This window comes from Haliotis asinina, chromosome 3, assembly GCF_037392515.1.
Source record: "Haliotis asinina isolate JCU_RB_2024 chromosome 3, JCU_Hal_asi_v2, whole genome shotgun sequence".
NCBI classification, from domain to species: domain Eukaryota; kingdom Metazoa; phylum Mollusca; class Gastropoda; order Lepetellida; family Haliotidae; genus Haliotis; species Haliotis asinina.
Genome location: NC_090282.1, coordinates 59,023,141 through 59,044,281, shown reverse-complemented (window position 1 = coordinate 59,044,281; position 21,141 = coordinate 59,023,141). Strand labels below are relative to the sequence as shown.

The window sequence follows — 21,141 nt, the reverse complement described above, 5'->3', positions numbered from 1 at the left end:
TCGCGTTAATGTTTCAAAATATATAGGTGGCGTGACTGCCCCAAGATCGACAGGCCTGGATATTAGTTGTAAACTGTTATGGCATGCAGTTTACTTCCCGATTTTAATTCCCCTAGAGGACTATCTTATCCCAGCTGATAACGCTATCCCCCAGCCCGATCGCAAATACCGCCTGCGACACCCACTTTGACATGCCGTTTGAGACGACCCCTCCTACCTGTTTCTTTATGGTGATAGTAAGGTTCCTTGGTAGCCACAATGATTTCAGTATTCAAGTTTTTATTTTCTACGTCAACTATCGTTTATAATGAAGCTAAGTCTTTACTACTGCATAAATACGGGAAATGATTCACTTCGCAGACGTTTACCGTGAAACCTATGAGTACGGTTATGGTGAGTAAAAATCATAGAAAGTCGTGGCGATGACAGGTTGCAGGCGTTCCAAAGGGGGGCAACTCTGATCAACGAATTGAAGCTTCAGATAATTGGGCCACCATCGTCCCCATCGACGCCGTGCACACTGATGTCGAGTGTATTACTGTGATAAGACATTGGCTCAATCAACGTCCCTATTACGTCCCAACATCATCACAGAAAATTTGCAATAATCGTAATACAACATCTGAAAACAGGACGGCAATGGGCAGGTGCAAGGTAATTTTATTTATAAACGGTGATTATATGACAATCTGACAATACTCTCGTAATGCCACGTCAGGTGTCACCATGAGTCTGAAACATTCTACTCATGTGGGAATGGAACCCGGGTCTTGCCCTAACTCTTTAATGTCTGGTTACCGCCCCGCCCCTTTAGTGTGGGAATTCATTATGGCCGCAGATAAATTTATATCGTCCAAAATTTGTTCAATGATGAATACGGCCGTGTGAAACAAATACAATAGTAAACGGATGGAGTTATAAACTTAACACTTCATAAGACAAGGAGAAAAAACGACCCAAATGCATTACCAGCTGTATGAGTTACAGCGAGAACAACTACATTATATGTCATTCATACTAAACACACACACACACATAAACAAACACTATGAATAGCTTATGTCTGATCTCTACTCGAGTTCGTGTGTACTGACCCCTGACGGATCTTTGTCAGAGGTTTGTGTACTCGTTGCCATGGTGAGGATGACAAATAACAACCCTTCTTGCGGTTCTAGTTAGCGGTGCGGAGACAAAAATGCAGTCGGCCAAGTCTGACCTACATAATCTCTCAAAGCACATGGACTATGTAAGCGTGTACCCGTAATCTATCAGGTAAGTAGAGAGAGATCTTATCACCATTTTGTAGCTGTGATGTGGTTGCTGTTTAAGTGTCGGGATCACAAGCGGACATATTGTGTTAACAGTCGGGGATAAACAATGTTCGTTTGAGAAATGCCATTTGATCGATAATGAATAACGCAAGCAGGGTAGTTATCAGCAGTGTAAAACACATCTCCAGTACCCGGATAACACACATGTGTTCCAATGTAGAGATCGATGTGTATTGAATTTCGATTAGGTGCAGGCATTGCATGCGTTCTTGTGCCATTAACCGGATCGGAAACGTGTGCACGTTAAATACGGTCTTCGGTTTTAGCTGAAGATTATGAAACCGATAATACGCAGAGGCATTTCGACCATTGAAAAGAATCTTGCAAATTACACGCCAGACGTTGATTGAAGCGCTCGTATAATATTGTTCATACGCGCTCTCGTGGTCGACGTGCCATTCAGCAAATCAATAATGTTCACGTCGCTTTGAGCAATATTCCAGCTGTATTGAGTGCTATTATTCTCAAATGAGGAATCGAATCCTTGTCTACAGTGCAAAGATTGGTATGACTAGTTAATACCACCAGACAGTGCAAAGAAATAAGGAAGGAATCAAACCTTTGCCTGCGTTGCGGCGGGCGAATGCTGTAACCGCTAAGCTACCACTATTCGTTACATGTTCAATCAAATAAGCGAATTCAAATTCTACAGATTTCTTATTGTTTCAGATAATCAGATGGGCAGTACAAGCAGCATGCAGAGGCCTCCTCCTCGCAAAACTGCTGATGCAGCAAATTCTAGTCCTGGCGGGGCTCGAAATCAACCGGTGAATAACGTATCTAAACCACAGTCAGATCCAGCAAGAGCCGATGTCACTCAGAAGCCAGCGGTAAATCCTGTACCTGCAGGCGTGGATACAGAGGCTGAAATGAAGAAACTACGCGAAGATGCTTCACATTTAAATCCTGAATTTGATGATATCGACTGTCTTATTCAGGAACTTAAAACTGATGCATTCTCGAAGACTGGGAAATATTCAGATATCTACAACTGGACATCTCTCGGCTTCGAGAACTACAGTGATACGGACCGTCGTAAGCTGGGTGATTACTTCGCGTTATCAGACGCTGCTGAAGTGCTGAATGCAGCATTTGACACACTGCTGAAATCACTTGGGTTTACATGCATGTCGCTCATAAAGATGAACTTTAAAGACAAGGCGCAAGTTCTTGTTGCTCAAAAGTTATCTATGATCCGAATGATCGTGTGGAACAATACGGATGGTAGTCTCAGTTTTGCTGAAAAGGTGAGCAAAGCTGGAATGCTGAAATATTTCGTTGAAGATTTAAAACAGATGGATGTGGAAGACGCCGCCGATGATGACGAGGTCAGTGGGGTATTTACATACATGTAATGCTTGTGAAGGCGTTTACACTTCAAAGAATTACAATACCTATCTTTTTATCTATCTGTTTCTGTGTATGTATCTGTTTATCTAGATGCACATATCTAGATCTTTATGATTATCTGTATATCTATAGATATCTCATTTTACATTGATAACTTTCTAGGCTGCAATTATGTGTAGGGAGAAGCGCATTTTTGTGTGATTCGACATACTTCTATATAAAATAGAAGCTTAAATACACAGAGAGGAAATGGTGGTGGTGGTTCGCAATGGTGAATACATTCGCATGGTGACTAGAATTACCCTGAAAGAAGGGAAGGCAATCCGTACATGAAATAAAGGATCTTTCATCAAAGAAATCCCGCCGTAAGTATTGATACACAGATTCTGGTGCCAAATAAGTTATTTTGTAATCCGGCTATATTCCCGCGTTGTTGTACGTTATCCTAATATGTGGTCGCTTCGAGAAAAATGTTTCTCTGAGGAGACTTCCCCTTAGCTTAACTTCCACTCCCGTCCTTGAAATCCAGGATCCGCTCTGGAATTCATCCATACATTAACCGATACTCCTTAACATCACCATTCAGTCCATTCAGGATATAAATGTAAATGTACATCTGCATGTACTAATAACGAATTTTTATTGGGCGAGACCCTTGTGTTTCAAATATTATAACTGAAATACTAGGCTCGTTTTATTAAAGATATCATCCGGAGTGAATAGATGAACGAGTTTGGACTAAACAAAACTCTGTAAGAAAAATATTATGGATGTTAAATTCTTATTTATAGCATACACAACGCTTCTGGGCTTTTCCTTTCTCCTTGGTCAGGTGAATGACATATTACCAAGGAAACGTTGTGTATGCAATAAAAGAGAAGTTGACATCAACATTATTTAGTCATTTAGGAGTTGGTATAAGTCTCACACAAACCTCAGACAAAACAGTGCATGTTATTTAAGGGAACGTCCCTTGCCTTCGGGGAACAATGACAGGAATCAACAAGGTTACCAAATCTGATCACGAGATCCATTACGTCGTTTCAACAGACATGGGCTGATTAAAAGCGGAATAGATGTACGGTGAACACCACATCTCTCTGACGTAGCAGTGAACATTTTCTCAATGTATGTTGCAGGAGCTTGACAGCACATTTGAAGCAGCCATTTCCATCCTCCAGAACTGCTCAAGGAACCCCGCAACCAGACAACATCTGCGGGAACTCGGCACTGTTTCTGTGCTGTTGCCGTATCTCAAGTGTGGGTCAGATGGTAAATATTACACATGTGTTTGCATACACGTCCTTGAAGAAATAGTTTTGTGAATTCAAGTGGACATCAGATACCACTCATGGTAAATGATGAACAATACTGTGAAAATAGCACGTGGTTAATATCACCTACACAGCACCTGATAGAAGGTTTCTTTCGTCGTTAACGAATGAATCTGACAAAACTGGATGGTCAGCTAACAGGAACATAATGTTGCCCAAACATGGATCTGCTGCCTTTCACTTTGATTTACATTACATAAAAAAAATGGATGAGTATTTTCCTGGGTAGATTCACACAAAAGCATTGGAGTCGAAGCTGAATTTAGAGTAAAATGCATTTCAATGTTCACAAGGAGAATATTTTAGATTAATATTTAAGAAATCCTATTCGACCAACATCAACACAAGATACAGATGAAACTCTGCATACTCGTGTATAGGATTGTTTATTGTACATATCCAACGTCATTTGTCTGTTGTATGATAGATAAGTTATATTTGAGTTAAGAAAATGTGATTTCATGTGGACACCGTTCGCGTTGATGGCATTAACCCGTGAAGATTCGACTTAGAGTTTATCTTCAGTAACCCATGCTTGTCGTAAATGGCAGTATCGGGTGGTCAGACTCGCTGACGATCTCGTCGTATCTTAATTGCTTAGGTTGATGCTCATGCTGATTATCACTGGATTATCTGGTCTCGACCAGTCTCCATTATTTAACAAGGCGCCGCCACATAGCTGGAATATTGCTGACTACACTCACTCACTGTTGATAGTGTGAATAATGACGCGGACCTTGAGATAAGCCATGACCTACGTGGATTGTTTCAGAGGGGGGACATGGGGTAGCTTATTGGTTGAAGCATTCTCTCTTCACGCCGAAGACCCAGATTCGATCCCCACATGGTTGCAATGTGTGAAGTCCATTTCCGGTGTCCCCCAGAAATTGCTGCAAATTTACACAAGCGGCGTAAAATTAAACTCGCTCAAAACCGCGGTTTCAGAGGGTAAGCTGCAGACTCTCTTCACTCTTGCCAACATCGTGGACGAAACAGAAAATGAACATCTTCTGGCTGACGACACAGTGTTTGACCTACTGTTCGACATACTCAAGGCAGCTTGGGCGGATGAGGAGCATCGCTATATTGGTTTCAGTGTAGAGGAGATAGTGGATGGGATGACTGGTCTTGCCAAGAATGACATCAACAAGAAGGTCCTTCGGGAAAAGGGAGCCGTTCCTATTCTTATAGAGATAATGAAATTTGGATCGGACATAGAGAAAGAGTATGCCGTGAAATGTATTTGGGAACTCTCTTTTGATAAAACCAACAAGGAAATATTTAATGTAAGTTTATTGGAAATTGATTTCGGAATTCGAGTAAATGTTTCATTTATCACTTTCATTCTTTACAGTTTTCACATTTTTCACAAATATATTATATTTTTGGTGTGTATTACATTGTCATTGACATATAAATATTTTCCATATTTATTACAACACGTAAGTCATTGGTATAAAACAAGGAAGGATTTCCACTGTGGAAAATCGTCAGCCTTAAGTTCAGCCTATTGTTATACTGACAAGACACTTGCGAGATATGCCTTAAATAGAGCCCTGTCAGCCCTGACGTGTAGATGTGTATAACATAGCAACCAAATCATCGTAGAGACATATATAAAGAATGTTGTACTTAGTCCTGGACTATTCTTTCAGGAAAATACAGAGCTGCAACAGCTCCTGCAGGAACTCAAGTCGTCCTCTTCTACAGGCGTGTCCAAAGCTGCAGCTGGAGCATTGTGGGTGCTAGCTATGGAAGAAAACAACAATACAAGTACGTGAAGACCAATCCTAGCCTTATCATTAGCTTCACTAACATGCGTTAGCCTTAGTAACAGAGCACTTATTGTGGTAATGGTGCAGTGAACCTGATTATCCAATCACGTGTATAACCTACGTCAGGCAGGATTTGCTGAAGACCAACTGCAACGCGATTCTTCATGGGGCTTCTATTATTTTAGGGAAAAATGGCAAATTTTGCCAAATACTGATTTTTTTTTATCTCACTGCATGTGTCATAGTCTTTGTTAGACGTTATCCACGTGTAAAATTATATTGTTTACAACTATTTTTACGCTTTATTTGATTGTTGTTGTTTTTCTGCGGGTTGTGCTTTGTGTATTTGTTACATGATGGTGTTCAATACTAAGTCATGTCCTTTGTATACAGAATAATTTAGGTCGAAATCCAACGATTATAGAGGATCGTACACAGCATTACAGTGAACTAAAATATGATAACATGAAACATATAATTTCAGATTTATCAGTAGGTCTGGAAGGGAGGAGTGGGTCATATAGCGGACATGTGATGATCAGTTACCAGTGGATAGACCAGAAGCTGGTGTTGAAGGTATTTTAACATTTGTTTACTGAATTGATCAAACATATCATTAAAATGCTTATATGATGATTAGACTAGTGGATTCACCACAATTACATTGCAATTATTTTCGATAATAGATCAAGGAATCACTACGCCAGAAAGGGTACAAGATCTGGATGGATGTTGATCACATGGAGGGGTCTACGCTGCAGGCGATGGCGGAGGCTGTTCAGAACGCGTCGGTGGTGTTGGTGTGTATGTCGGAGCGGTACAAGCTGAGCCAGAACTGCAGGTCAGGTGAGTCAGAAATTTCATTCCATTTTAATTGTTCTAGGCAAGTTTGAATGTTGCAATTATACTATATGTAATGGTGAGTAGATTTAATCTACAGTGGAAGCTGTCTAAACCGGTTTAGACAGATCTAGAGAGCTGGTTCGTAGACCTGGTAGTAAATGTAAAAGCCACGGTGGAGCTAGTGTTGACAACTTGCTGGAGTGGACAGCTTCCACTGTATATCATGCTTTATTTCAGAGGCTGAGTATGCTTTCTCGTTGGAGAAGAAGATTGTCCCTCTTCTGATGCAGAGGGCGTATAAACCAGACGGATGGTTGGGGATGATCAAAGGGACGAAACTCTTCTTCGATTTCAGCGGAAAATACCCGTATGATCAGAAAATGGCAGATCTAGAAAAGGAGCTTGGTGAAAATGGGAAGATTCAGCAGCTTACTGATGAAGTCGATGTAGGTTATAACGTAATGACGTATCAGCACGTCAATATATATATATATATATATATATATATATATATATATATATATATATATATATATATATATATATATATATATATATATACGTCAATATATATATATATATATATATATATATAGACGTGCTGATAGGCAACCATTACACAAAATCAAAACAGAAAAAGATTGTTGAGAATTGTGAGAAGCCAGAGAGGGCTATCCTTCAATCATGTGCTGCACTTTAGGATAAAATAACAAACCGCCAAGTAGAAAGCCGTTTATTGGAACAAATATTCTTACATAGAATGTACTTCTAAGTGCTATTGGTAAACGTGATGACATTCTATGTCTGATTAACAATACGTTGTTTCATGACAACTGTTATTACTTACGAATTGTCTATTAAGTGAGATACTGAATAACACATAATGTTGTTGTTTTCGTCTTCAGGGTGAGACTAAGATAGTTCCTGTTGTGAAACCGGCTCCCCTAGCTGCTGCAAGAGGTCGGTCACTTGCTGACTGGTCAGTGAAAGATGTCCAGAATTGGCTCACGAAGACGGGAATAAAAAGGTATATATGTCCTTGGTATTGGCTTGTCTGAAGATTACCATAATATGTACCGTACCTACGGCCTCCTCACACAGTCATATTCAGCATATCCATAGTTTTGGATTGTAAATGTAGGTTAAATGTCTGCTCTTGGAGTACGTCAACACAAATAATATAATAGGAGAGGGTGATCACTCAAGCTAAATTAATTAAACAAGTATTGATTTCCTTTTGTTTCAGTGATTCCCTGCTACGCAAAATGACTGGGGACGATCTGTTGTTTTTGCGTGACGTATCTCACAGGGTAAGCTAGAAGACTTCTTCCAATTCCTCACTTAATATATAGGATGTCGAAACGTCGTATTTCCAATTTAGTTGGGATTTAGTTATCTCCAAAGTTTGGTTCCAGTCACCATGATACGAGTTGTTCCCCCTGAAAATCAGCTGAAAATTAATATTTGGCAACCAATGTCTGTCGACTAACAGGATCGTATGGTCAGCTTGACTTGATTGACACGTGTCATTCTGTTTATCATTGGATTGTCTGCTCCTGATACGATGTCATATAGCTGGAATATTGCTGAGTAGGGCGTACAACAACAAACTAAACTGCTACTACTACCCTTCCGCTATATACTGCTATACAAAATACGAACGACAGAACAATATCAACAAAAACTGATTATTTACCATAATTTCAGACATCTTACTGATGTATAAGAAGGATAGGGTTTCAGTTGCTGGTAACTGGTGTATGATAAATAATGCATTGAATGTCCCGTTTCACAAACGAAGTTGAATGCGGTTTCAAATCCATGTTGTGTCTGGCACTTGCACTTGCGATATATGACAAAACTTTATCATTTGAGTATGAAATTCCCAAATCGCTTCAAAACTGGATTATGATCGGAAAATAACATTTGTATGTTCAGGCTCCCGAGTTCTATTTCAACTATCTGCGGACTGACTTTCAACTGCCGTTTGATGACCTCAAGAAGTTTAGCAGAGCTGTTGACAAACTTTGAACAAATACCCTGTGTGAAGCCTGATTTTTAAGTGCCCTCTCTGATGACCTCAGGAAGTTCAGTAGCGCTGTTGACAAAATGTGAAGCATTATCCGAACTGTGTGACGCAATGACTGCCCGTCAGCGGAGCTGTGACAAACTGTGAAGCATTATTCTACCTGTGCGAAGCAGGACCAAATGTGTATAATGTTACACATTCTCAATGCCCCATGTATGACTGGACGAATATGTGGCATAGTGTGGTGTGCAGAACGTAATACACGTAATATACAGGTGTAACTGACTTTGTATCTGCTGTATAGGGCAAGTTTCAAAATCAGTCTAACCATATGTAATATATATAGTACAGACATATACACCTGTCTACCCCTGCTCCCACAACTACTACTAACGAACCTCCACCTCCACACAGATCTTGCACACTCACCACAGACGAAATGAGTGTTTGCTACATTTCTGTAGGACTTCTTCTGGACTGAATTAAGAAGTTTGAGTAGAACTGGTAAATGTACCAGATGTTTTGATGCTATATGTATAAACTCTGCTAATGTGAGATACAAGCTGTATATATATGAACGTGTCTTTGGTCTTGTTGCGAAACATACATATATAAGAATAAATACAGGGGAACTTTCTATGTTTATGTGCGATAAGCTGAAGTCTGTGATATACTTACGTTTCATATTAATATTATTTTTCACGCAACTGCATATCTGTGATAGGTAACCGTCATATTTTGCGGTACTACTTTTGATGAATCCTGTTTGAATCACGTGCGCTGTTTTAATGTGGAAAAAGGAACATGTCCAGTCTATACTCATGTGAACCTGTGACAGATACGACGATGTTATAACTACAATTTATGATATTTTACATGTGATATGTTTCTCCTGACGTGAAACAGCCATACGTTAAAATCGGAGGTTGCAATATCTTTCTTTCAGCAATGCAGTCACAATCATGAGAAAGAATCACCCAGCAAAGCAAACAAATACTGTTTAATTGTTTGAACGTGACGCCTCTATGTATATAGTGCGTACTTTAATTTAAATAAATCTACCCACTATTTTCATAACCACTGTCATGCTGTTCTGTGTGCCAAATTCGTTATTAAAAAAATAATTAAAGTTTAACATGTTTATCACTCTCGGGAGACCAACGGGTACAGGTATGGCGAGTTCAAATCACACCCTTAATTGGCGAACTCGGATTCGAACCCGCAATGACTGGTTCCTGACGATCCAGTGGGTGACAACTCCGCGCAGCGAATGTCGGGGCTTCAGAGGATTAAGCCCCCATGCTCCATTAGACACAGCCGTGAACACTGCCGCCGGGTCTATTATTGCCCGAAAAAACTGGAAGTGACCAATCGAAGTCCACCCTGCACAAACATCACAATAAAGTTGCAATAATCGTAAACTGCCATCTGAAAACATGACCTAGGTGAGTAGATGTAAGGGGTTGGATATATGAACGGTTATGATATAAGGCACGGAGGATTAAATCAATCCTCATGAATGTCTTGGACAGCAGCAGTCATAGAGGCCCGGTTGTCAGGCTTTCATCTGTATGTCGCATAGAATAGCATGCGCATGAAGCACTATATTGAAATGTGAATTATTTGTGGCTGTACACTGGGAGTCGTTGGAATTTTTTTTATTCTGTAAGGAGTACTTAAATATATTTTCATTCAGCAATACAGTCCTAAGCTGAAAATTTCTACCCCAGTTTAAAGAAACATTTAAGATTCAGCGACTTTGAAAATATTAAAACCTTAAGCGAAACCAAAGGACCAAATGTATGTTTAGAGGATATATATTTTCATAACTAATACATTTTAGCGTTTTTGATACAGACAAACAAGCATATAAAGATTTACTAACTAACTAACTATCAGATTTTGTAAACTATTTTGTGCTGTTTTCCACATAATGATTGAGATTAATGGATTACCTCATCACGGGATGGACGTCTAATAAATCGATAGTTTAATGGCTTTTTATAAAATCAATTAGGGATGGTCTCTGAAATTGGCGTCACTTGTTAACAGTCTGCATTCCGAACCTGATATCAGTCAAGTTGTTTCTAAGATGAAACGAATATAACGGAACATGAATCAAGTTCTGATGTTATTCGGTTGTGAATTATTTGTTTCGCTCGGAGGTAGTATGATTTGCTGACGGGCATGTGGCAGCCTGGGGCTAAAGTATAGTTCATGCTTTAAGGAAACTGATATTTCCTGTCATTTACGCTTATGAATGGCTGACACAAGTGAGCGGCGATATCTCATACATGTCTCACTTCCTTATACATTAAAACGAAGAAGTTGGGTACCGATCATATCTGATTAAAGAAACTTCATCTACATGAGCTTTTGACGGTTGTGTAAAAGGTGATATTTCCATACCGTTGCATAATGTCTTTGCAATATGCTATGAAACATTTCCTGTTGACCTGTTCGATTCACACATGGACATCCTTTAGGAAAATTTAAATTTTTCAGCTTAATATATATTCTTGGTATGAGAGATTTATTGTACTCGTGTTCATTTCTTTGCCAGATTTGTGTCCTGATGAAACGTTCATATATAACCGAAAATAAAATCATCAAAAACTTGGTAATGACAGGTGTAGTTTCAGTGTGTGTCACCTGTGGTATCAGACGTCACCTTCAGGTCCACAATCTGACGTCACCTTCAGGTCCATAATCTGACGTCATCTTCAGGTCAAGGATCTGACGTCACCTTCAGGTCAAGGATCTGACGACACCAAGAAGGCTGGGCACCGAGGTTGCCTAGAGGGAAAATGTTTCTCCAGGTTCAGCGGACAGTATCATTGGGCTGTCACCTTATTCCACGTATATGGACACTCCTCTCATGATCACCATGACTGAATGTGTTAATTTTAGAAAAGAAGAAATGAAAGCTCCTCTCTTGATACCTTTCTTTACGCATAGAATTTAGAGTATGGCAGTTTCTAACAGGTATTAGAGTGTGTGTTGCTGAAACGTCATGGTCCACAATTTAGGTCACTGTAGGACAGGGTGTGACCATTCTCTATTGCCAAGGAGCAGCGCCAACAGGTGACAAGACATACACGCACGCACTCACATACAAAGTACAGTTCTTCCATGTTCCATCTTAAGCACCACCCTGTGCCCCAATATCAACGTACAAAAACCTGTATCGAGTATCTACATATACATGGTCCATCAGTACAATCCTGTGGAAGCCCTTACAATTGTAACAGAATGGCTTCTTCGTGGCAATGCGCTTGCCATCCGCTGCCCCCAGACATTAGTGAAAGTTCTAAAACCACCAGAAACTTAGTTCTTCTCCTCGTCATTTTGGGGGTTTCCTCAGTACTTCGTGCTTGTTGACCTCAATGATGGCTTATAAAACTAACATCAAATCTGAAGCTGTACTGTAGACTTGCAAAAGAATTACCGGTGGCTAGGAAGCGAAGAGTGGTTACCAGCTTGGATCCCACCTCCTGCAGTTCTGTCATAAATGTGGTCTTCTTGTCAAGATGAGGAGTTAACTTCTCCACAATGTCTTGGAACAAGTCAAGGGAAATTTTCAGGTAAAGTCTGTGTAGCCTCTTGGATCTTCCTTGTGGATAAAGACATGTTCGTTTCTGCAATAACAGCTTGTTCTCTGGTGTTCAACATCTTGTAGGTCCTCAGTGATGCCGACTATTTTTATAGATTGGCGTGAAGAGGGACAAAGCGGGACCATAAAATCCCACCACTGCTTCACGCATGCGCGAAGTGGACGTGGCAATGCATGTCCATGCTGGAACAATTCTCGTCGTGCGTATCGTGCTGTGCGCTATCCGTAAACAATGCACCAACATACTTGACCTAGACATAGGTACGTCGTGCTGTAACGTGCCATTGCGTGACAATGCGCACCATTGTCGGTCATGCCTTGAGTGCCAAGTGCGCAAGTCATGCATAAACAGGACCGATCCGTGGGCAAACTAGGCTTCACGCTTTCATGCGTACCATCTAAATTACAAGCATTGCCACAACAAATTGTGCGTTAGTACGAAGGCAAAATTCGTGCAAGTGTCAGGGTGGCATATCTAAATATAAACCTTTGCAACCTATCGGGCGAATACATGCAAAAATGGCTTGCTACACGCCTGGCATTCGCTCGACATGCCGAAGGTCGGGGTTTGATTCCCTACATGGGTACAATGTGTAAAGCCCATATCTGGTGTCCCCCTGCCGTGATATTGCTGGGATATTGCTAAATGCGGCGTATAACCCACTCTTACACTCACTCGCTTTAGATAACCATCAAAACATGACACTGGTGACTTATGTAAGAGTCAGGTTGATGTATAAATATCACTTTTGTAATGAGATTAACGAGAAAATATATGTACTAATACCAAGGTATTCTCGGAGAGTGTTATCTGTCTCTGTAAAGAGGTGTGGACAAAATGCTGGGTAATGTCTGTCGTATGTAAGTAGCATGTGAACTTGAATAGACGTGTGCGTAATATTCGGGTATTATGATACTGTTTCGATTTCAGACAGTTTTGGAGGGACGCGTAGACCCAAGATAATCTGAATGAGTCCCTGGTACTTCAGCCGATTTGGAAATGCTAAGTCGCAGTATATTGAATCTTTAATTTATGTCCTTATTCATATATTGTCGTGACTTGTTTTATGCAAAACGGAACCATGGCAATCCAAAGAAACAGTTTCATGGCTCTAAACGTTTACCTGCGTTGTTAATGTTGATTGCTTCACATCGTAGCGTTCTATCGTAAAGTTTCTTATCATATATCTTCTTCATGTGTTGTTTCGTTAACTGTGAGGATATTTGTTGAATTGTCACATTCACTCTTGCGCATTTATACTCTACCCACAAAACAACGCATAGGTAGAATGGAAAAAAGATTTAGTGACCGTCAAGGGAAATGTTCCAGCTTACAGCTGAAGAATGTTCAACTGTCGAGTTTGAAGGACTCCAAAAAGTGACTGTCCTGGAATATTTATTGTGGAAACTTTCGCTTGGCAATCAGGGACTGGTACTTCATGTCAGAGGTGTAAGGGTTATGGACTGAGATCTCGGGGCTTCTTTCACGAAGCAGCCTTTACTAATTTGACCTTAACTCCCACTTACGATTACCTTAGTGCCTTGTGGAAGGAGGTCCTGGATAGCAGACTTTCCCACATTGTCAATCAGAAAAGCAAAGGACTCTAAGAATTGCCCTGACATATCCCCCTTGTCATAGATATTGGTGAATTCAACAGTTGCTCATGCGAATACATCTGTAGTAGAACAATATTAATATATTCAAGAGAAGCACACAAACATGCGACCTTTCCAAGTGGGCACTAGCTACCCTTGGTTAATCGAGGCTGGGCTGCACAAGTGAAATCCATTTTTTCCTCATCGGTGAAATTGGTTGAATTTCTTGTTTGTAAAGTTATTTAAGTTGTAAAACTTTATATTATATATTAATTTAAAGAAATGTTTCCCCGTTCCTCCTGTGGTTTCTTATTTCGGTAGATTTTAGCCCGGAACTGGTTTCACTCTTGATGGATTTATCTGTTACTAGCTTTGGGTCTTCTTCTAATTAGTATTGGCAACCATTCCTCACGTACAGTTAAATATATCTGTTACTAGCTTTGGGTCTTCTTCTAATTAGTATTGGCAACCATTCCTCACGTACAGTTAAATATATCTGTTACTAGCTTTGGGTCTTCTTCTAATTAGTATTGGCAACCATTCCTCACGTACAGTTAAATATATCTGTTACTAGCTTTGGGTCTTCTTCTAATTAGTATTGGCAACCATTCTTCACGTACAGTTAAATATATCTGTTACTAGCTTTGGGTCTTCTTCTAATTAGTATTGGCAACCATTCCTCACGTACAGTTAAATATATCTGTTACTAGCTTTGGGTCTTCTTCTAATTAGTATTGGCAACCATTCCTCACGTACAGTTAAATATATCTGTTACTAGCTTTGGGTCTTCTTCTAATTAGTATTGGCAACCATTCCTCACGTACAGTTAAATATATCTGTTACTAGCTTTGGGTCTTCTTCTAATTAGTATTGGCAACCATTCCTCACGTACAGTTAAATATATCTGTTACTAGCTTTGGGTCTTCTTCTAATTAGTATTGGCAACCATTCCTCACGTACAGTTAAATATATCTGTTACTAGCTTTGGGTCTTCTTCTAATTAGTATTGGCAACCATTCCTCACGTACAGTTAAATATACTGAAGATAAACAAACAAATATCCAAAATTTATATTACAGCATTTCAGGTTTAGGTGGAGGTACCCTGGAAAACGTAATGAGTTTTGTTGTTGTTTTAAACTGTACCCAAAGACATGTATTGGAAGATTAGAATTATCATATTGTTTATATACACATTTATTGCATCTAAAACAAACTAAAAATTAATGTTTCGACCTTTTCTAATTTCACCGTGCGAATGTCCATGGTCAGATGAAATAACATAATGTGCAACATGGGCCTCTCTCTGATTTCTTGGTCTCGTTTCTTTGTGTGACGGAGTGGTTAAGTTAGTTATCCTAAAGACTACGATTCACACGAGTTCAAAGCATTGGCTTTGGTTGAATGTGTCAGCATGAAATCATATCCACTGACCGTTTTCTGTTCTCAGCATCAACTAGAAGACAACTGAGATTCCAAGAGACACATATTCACATTTGCTGAAAGAACAACCTCCCGAATCCTTCAGCAGTTTGGGTCCATATTTATAAAAGGAATATCTGATTTTGGCATGTCAAATATTAGCTTCCAGTTGTTGAAACGTGTATCTGTAGACATTAGGAGGGTTTCTCGCCTTACATCAGGAGTGACTGAGTGAGTTTAGTTTTACGCCGCACTCAGCAATATTTCAGCTATATGGCGGCGGGCTGTAAATAATCGAGTCAGGACCAGACAAGCCAGTGATCAGCAACATGAGCATCGATCTGCGCAATTTGGAACTGATGACATGTGTCAACCAAGTCAGCGAGCTTGACCATCCGATCCCGTCAGTCGCCTCTTACGACAAGCAAATTCGCCTTTCATGGCAAGCATGGGTTACTGAAGGCCTATTCTGCTCCGGAACCTTCACGGGCCCCTCACATCAGGAACAATTTTACGACTACCTTTATGTGCATAATTATTAACGGCAGTGTAATACAATTTCCGTGAATCATTATATGCAGGTTTCCTGTGGATTTCAGACTGCAGCCGATTTCCAACAAACAGTGCTGATCGGCCAAATGGCGATCAAATGGAAGGGTTATTATACGGTATGGGTTTTGATTTGGTGCATGGTGTGCCATTGTGCATGAACAGCATTGGCCCGTGTTCGCAATATCAATCACTGGATTAAGTGTCCGGACTATGTTATTTACAGGTCGTCATATAGCTCAGTATGACGAACTACGATGGTATGCAACATACATACACGTTGATTCACTGTCGATCATATAGAATAAATGCCCTGTGCAGGTTCTCAGTTGAAGTCAGGTTTGTGAATGGGATATACAATGAGGCTTAAATAAGATATACCTACTATTCACATATCGCACAGTTGGAGAAGTATAATTTGTTCTTTTTTAATGTTTTATCAGAGATATTGTTTTAATGGGTAAGCAGGTTTTACGCACCGTTTCAATGCTAATGGCAATGAACCAAGTCTGGATTTGTCCAAGAGCTGTTGAGGTATGCTTTAGCACTTTCGTGTTATAGATTCAACAATTTTTAAAGCCTTTATGAAGTCTTAGTCATTCCCAGATACCTACAGCTGATTGTCAACAACAGCATATCTGCTTCATTGAAAGACACATATTGACAGTGACGTGTTCGTGAAATCAATAACGATGGGGCATTTTGATGAAAGGGAAATAACTCTTGACGCCATAAAGCGTTTCCTTCGCTTGGATCAGTTACTCAGTGTACATCCATATTCAGCTGGTTCATAGTTTGCTGTAGACCTGCGAAAATATAATAAAAATCAACTTTCGGTCGGTCTCTGGTCCCAGGCGTAAACGTCAGCTTTATGTAAGTTATTTGTCCTTTTGGATTCTACAGCCTAGTGGTTAAAGTTCTCGCGCGTCATGACGAAATACGGGATTCAATGTCCCACACATGTTCAATGTGTGAAGCCATTTCTAGTGTTACCTGCCGTAATATTGTAATGTGGGAATAGCGGCATATACACACATTCGATATCAATTTCAGGTAAATTTTAATGTATATATTCAATATTTTTGAGATGCAGATATCATTATTAGCTGTCATTTTGATTTTGGAGAATGAAGACTGGTGGATCTCGTTGCAGGTCCATGTAGACCCTTGAATGACTTGTTTGGTAGCGATAGTGAACCACGTTGGTCAGCGGATTCGCCGTAACAAGAACATAATAGGCAATATTACACTCTAGTTAATCCCGTATTGTACGACCTTTTTAACCCCTTGATCTGAACTGTAACAAAAATAAAATATTTACCAGTGATATTTCTCTTGGCTCTCCAAAGTTTAAAATATAATACAAATCGAACGTTATTAAACATGATAAGGCTGAAAGCGGTCGTTCAAACACTGGAAACGTAATGCACACCTATGAAACATGTTTTGAATACATCACCATAAATTAGATTACAGTTTTTTGTTCGCTTCGTGCAACCCATCTTCGAACATTAATCGATGTTTTCTTTTAACCTGTGGTCAAGTTCCAATTATGTTCCGGTTTTTGTTCTACGACGGACTGATGTAGATATGTTAGTGCTAGCTTTATGGAATGTTCTACCACGGCTCACTGAAAGACGCACTTTTGACACAGTGGTACTGTGTGACTTAAATCAGATATGCTGTCGCCTTGATTGGCGACACGGAAGTTGGTTTAATTCGCAGATTGTGTCAGGACGTTAATGACGGCAAGTAGTCAAGGTCTCGTCAGTGACGGCTAGAAGGTTTGGCGTGTTTATGACGGCAGTTACCGTCATGATTATTTTACTTATCCATTGTGAGGTTCAAGCAGTGTGGCTGATCTTTCTTGTACTGCTTGATCCCGGTTTGTATCGCTGGTTTACCGAGATACCGCTGTATACCATGGATACCCAGGCCATACACATTATACTGACTACTAGCCCATTGATAGAGGGCGCTTAGCAGCTGATTCCCGACAACAGGCATGGTAACAAAAAATAACATTTTCTTCCATGTTGACATGGATCGAAACAGGTTTTCCTCTCTGTGGCAAATGCATATTCCACTAAGCCATGGAGCACACGTCGTCTGTGAACACGTCGTGTGTGCCTTGGTAATAATCTCTCTTACAAACCTGTGCCCATGTCGAGGGTGTAAAGCCTGCATTACTAACGTACAAAGGGACGTAAGTCTTACATGTTTACCATTTGGGGTGAATTATTCCCAAATCTATCTATATAATGCGTGTAATTATTTCAGGAAAGGGTTGGCGCGTTTTTCGTTTCATTGTTTCGGTTGATGGCGATGATTTGATTTTCTTACACTATAATTCAATAAATTTAATAATGTCCAGTCAAACGTCGATTTATGCTTAATATAATTGTGAGTGATTATGTATATTTTTCCGTAGTTGTTAGCAATATTCCAGCGACTGGTGACGCCAGAAATGGGCTTCACAAAACCCGTATTGGGAATCGAACCCGAACCATCGGCACGACGAGCGAAAACTTTAACCACTTGGCTACCCCACCACTTCTGAAGTGCATGGTATATTACTTTGAGTGATGGATTGTGTTGTGTTGTGTGCCTCTATGAACAGAATTCCCATTAGATGACGATGTGTTACCTTGAAATGGTAGCACAGGCTGCAGTGATGCAGGACCCGTGAAGGTCCCGGGGAAGAATAGGCCTTCAGCAACCCATGCTTGCCATAAAAGGCGACTCAGCTTGTCGTAAGAGGCGACTAACGGGATCGGGTGGTCAGGCTCGCTGACTTGGTTGACACATGTCATCGGTTCCCAATTGCGCAGATCGATGCTCATGTTGTTGATCACTGGCTTGTCTGGTCCTGACTCGATTATTTACAGCCCGCCGCCATATATCTGTAATATTGCTGAGTGCGGCGTAAAACTAAACTCACTCACTGCAGTGATGCAGATCCCAGACGTTTCCCACTTTGTGAATCCCATGAGTATGGAGCAGACGACGTCAGTAACATAATCGCGGGGAGCCGGTATTCGAATCTACAATCATGCGTTCTGGTGTACCTTGGGGCGGTGGGGTAGCCTAGTGGTAAAAATGTTCGCTCGTCACGCCGAAGACCCGGGTTCGATTCCCCACATGGGTACAGTGCGTGAAGCCCATTTTCTGGTGTCTCCCGCCGTGATATTGCTGGAATATTGCTAAAACTAAACTCACCCACACTCACTCTGGTGTGCCCAAGGCTACAGCGAATTTCGGTGCCGTAGACTTGTCCATCCAAATAATAATAATAATAATCAGAGACTGAGACACGAAAATGCCCCAAAACGAAGCACATGTGAGACATCTTTTCTTACCCTAGGCAAGTTAGTTTGTTCACCTAGAGGAAAATGGTTACTCAAATAAAATGAAACTGAAAAGCGAAATCTCAGAATTTTATTCAACTTACAATATACATGTTGTATAACAAATGACCATAGTTTCAAATAGCTAATACCGGCTTCTATCATAAAATTAAATGTGCTACTGGCAAGGTAAAATTATGAGGATTTCCTTATTATAATTTCACTTTATTCGAGTTATCTTTTTGTTTAAAGTGAAATTCATCGGCACGCTTTCACGGCAAACAGACTGTAACCTTCTAAAGCCTCATATGCAGTTTGGGTTCTTCGGGGCAATCATGGTCAGATTGCAGAGATTGTAGTGCCGCGATGCGGAATTCAGTGCATTGCAAATTCCCTTATTATCATTAATGAAGACAGAAATGGCTCTTGTGTATATTTTATTCTCAGTAATATTCAGTAATTATCCGTCTATCTGTCTGGACTACACACTTGCGATACGATTGCAATCATATTTATCCAAATGAAGGCAGATGGAAACATGTTAATAATTACTGCAACATTGATAATCATAAACATAATTGAGGTCCTTTTGTTTCTGACGCCTTGAGCATATAAATATTTCTTAACTGAAACCGTTACAGAGGGAAGGGCATACCGCTCATGAACATTGCATATATTACTATGGAGATATGTCATACTGATAATTACTTCAAGATCTAATGTTTTCTCGTTAGTAATACGCGTCAGGGACTCGGGTTGTGAATGTTTCCTGGAATTAATGTCTACCGGATGCAGTTTATTATTACGAGCCACAGATCGAATTGTGAAACAGTTGAAGTGAAAACATACATCAATATGTGGGCGAGTGACGTACAATGTCCATGTTATGTCCAACCATCCACACACCGGCGCCATAATCGTAGATGTATACAGGACTTAGAGACGCTGTATAATAAATACTACAAAGAAACCATCAAATGTCTAAATTTCCACCTGAAAACTAAATGAGCATCAGCAGTTGGAACTGTGAATGGAGATGCGAAAAAAGTGAATGTTAATTCTGAAAGTTGGCTCAGAGGTAAGCAAGAAAATTAGGATACTCCAATCACGCATCGAAGTAAAATATACGACGTTGTTGATCAAGGATTCACACGGAAACAAAATCACTGTTGGTCATGAACTTTTGGAAAAGCGTCTGGTATTTCGGTTGAGGTTGGAGATTCTGCATAGTCTCTCCAGTTACCTTAGCACTTGGGTAAGGCGAATTATAGGTTGACACTTGTAAACAATGTGGAGTTTGGAAAGCATCAGCAATTTACGACTAAAAATACTAAATGAACAAAACCCAAAATATTCATGCGCGTCAGAAACTTGTCGCTTGTCTTTCATTTCTAAAATGTGCTGGATAGTATGGTTGTTTTGGGGAGAAAATACATTCTAGATTCCTTAAATATTTTCCTTCACTAAGAAAAAGGTCCGCCATATATGCAGATGATTTAAGTTGAACGACAACCCCTCACGTCTGATTGTAATAAAGTTCTTTTCTTCTCGAATTCGGATCTACGCGTCAGAGCCAACCGTTAATCAGCGGGATCAGACTTTTGTCCTTTTATTTATAGTAGTGATTGACTGACATGCGGCTGAACAACATAGCAAACACAAGACGTGTGCATGCCACCACAAAGTGAGTGAGTGCTTGTGGTTTAACGCCGCATTCAGCAACATTCCAGCATCATGGAGGTAGAGTGAGTGATCATGGTTTTAGCAATACACTCCAGGGCATCACAATTGGCTTCGGACATTATGCCCATATGGACAATCAAACGCGGGTTTCCGGTGTGTGACGAGAGAACGCTTTGAACACAGCGGGAATTAAAAAAAAATGCGAACCTTACAAAAAGAAAATAAAAAAGATCCATTTGAAGGACGAGGACAGTGAAGAATTCAGATTTA

General features: G+C 40.1%; 1 protein-coding gene across 1 annotated transcript; it reads left to right on the top strand.

Moving 5' to 3' along the window:
- Nucleotides 1–1,139: 1,139 nt before the first annotated feature.
- On the top strand, nt 1,140–9,743 carry LOC137276941 (uncharacterized). The gene is made up of 11 exons (XM_067808592.1): nt 1,140–1,272; nt 2,001–2,659; nt 3,821–3,953; nt 4,961–5,301; nt 5,671–5,788; nt 6,275–6,366; nt 6,477–6,636; nt 6,871–7,079; nt 7,539–7,660; nt 7,880–7,943; nt 8,572–9,743. Exons 2-11 carry the CDS (start codon nt 2,009–2,011, stop codon nt 8,662–8,664), a joined length of 1,983 nt encoding a protein of 660 aa, XP_067664693.1. The 5' UTR covers nt 1,140–1,272; nt 2,001–2,008; the 3' UTR covers nt 8,665–9,743.
- The last annotated feature ends 11,398 nt before the right edge of the window (nt 9,744–21,141 follow it).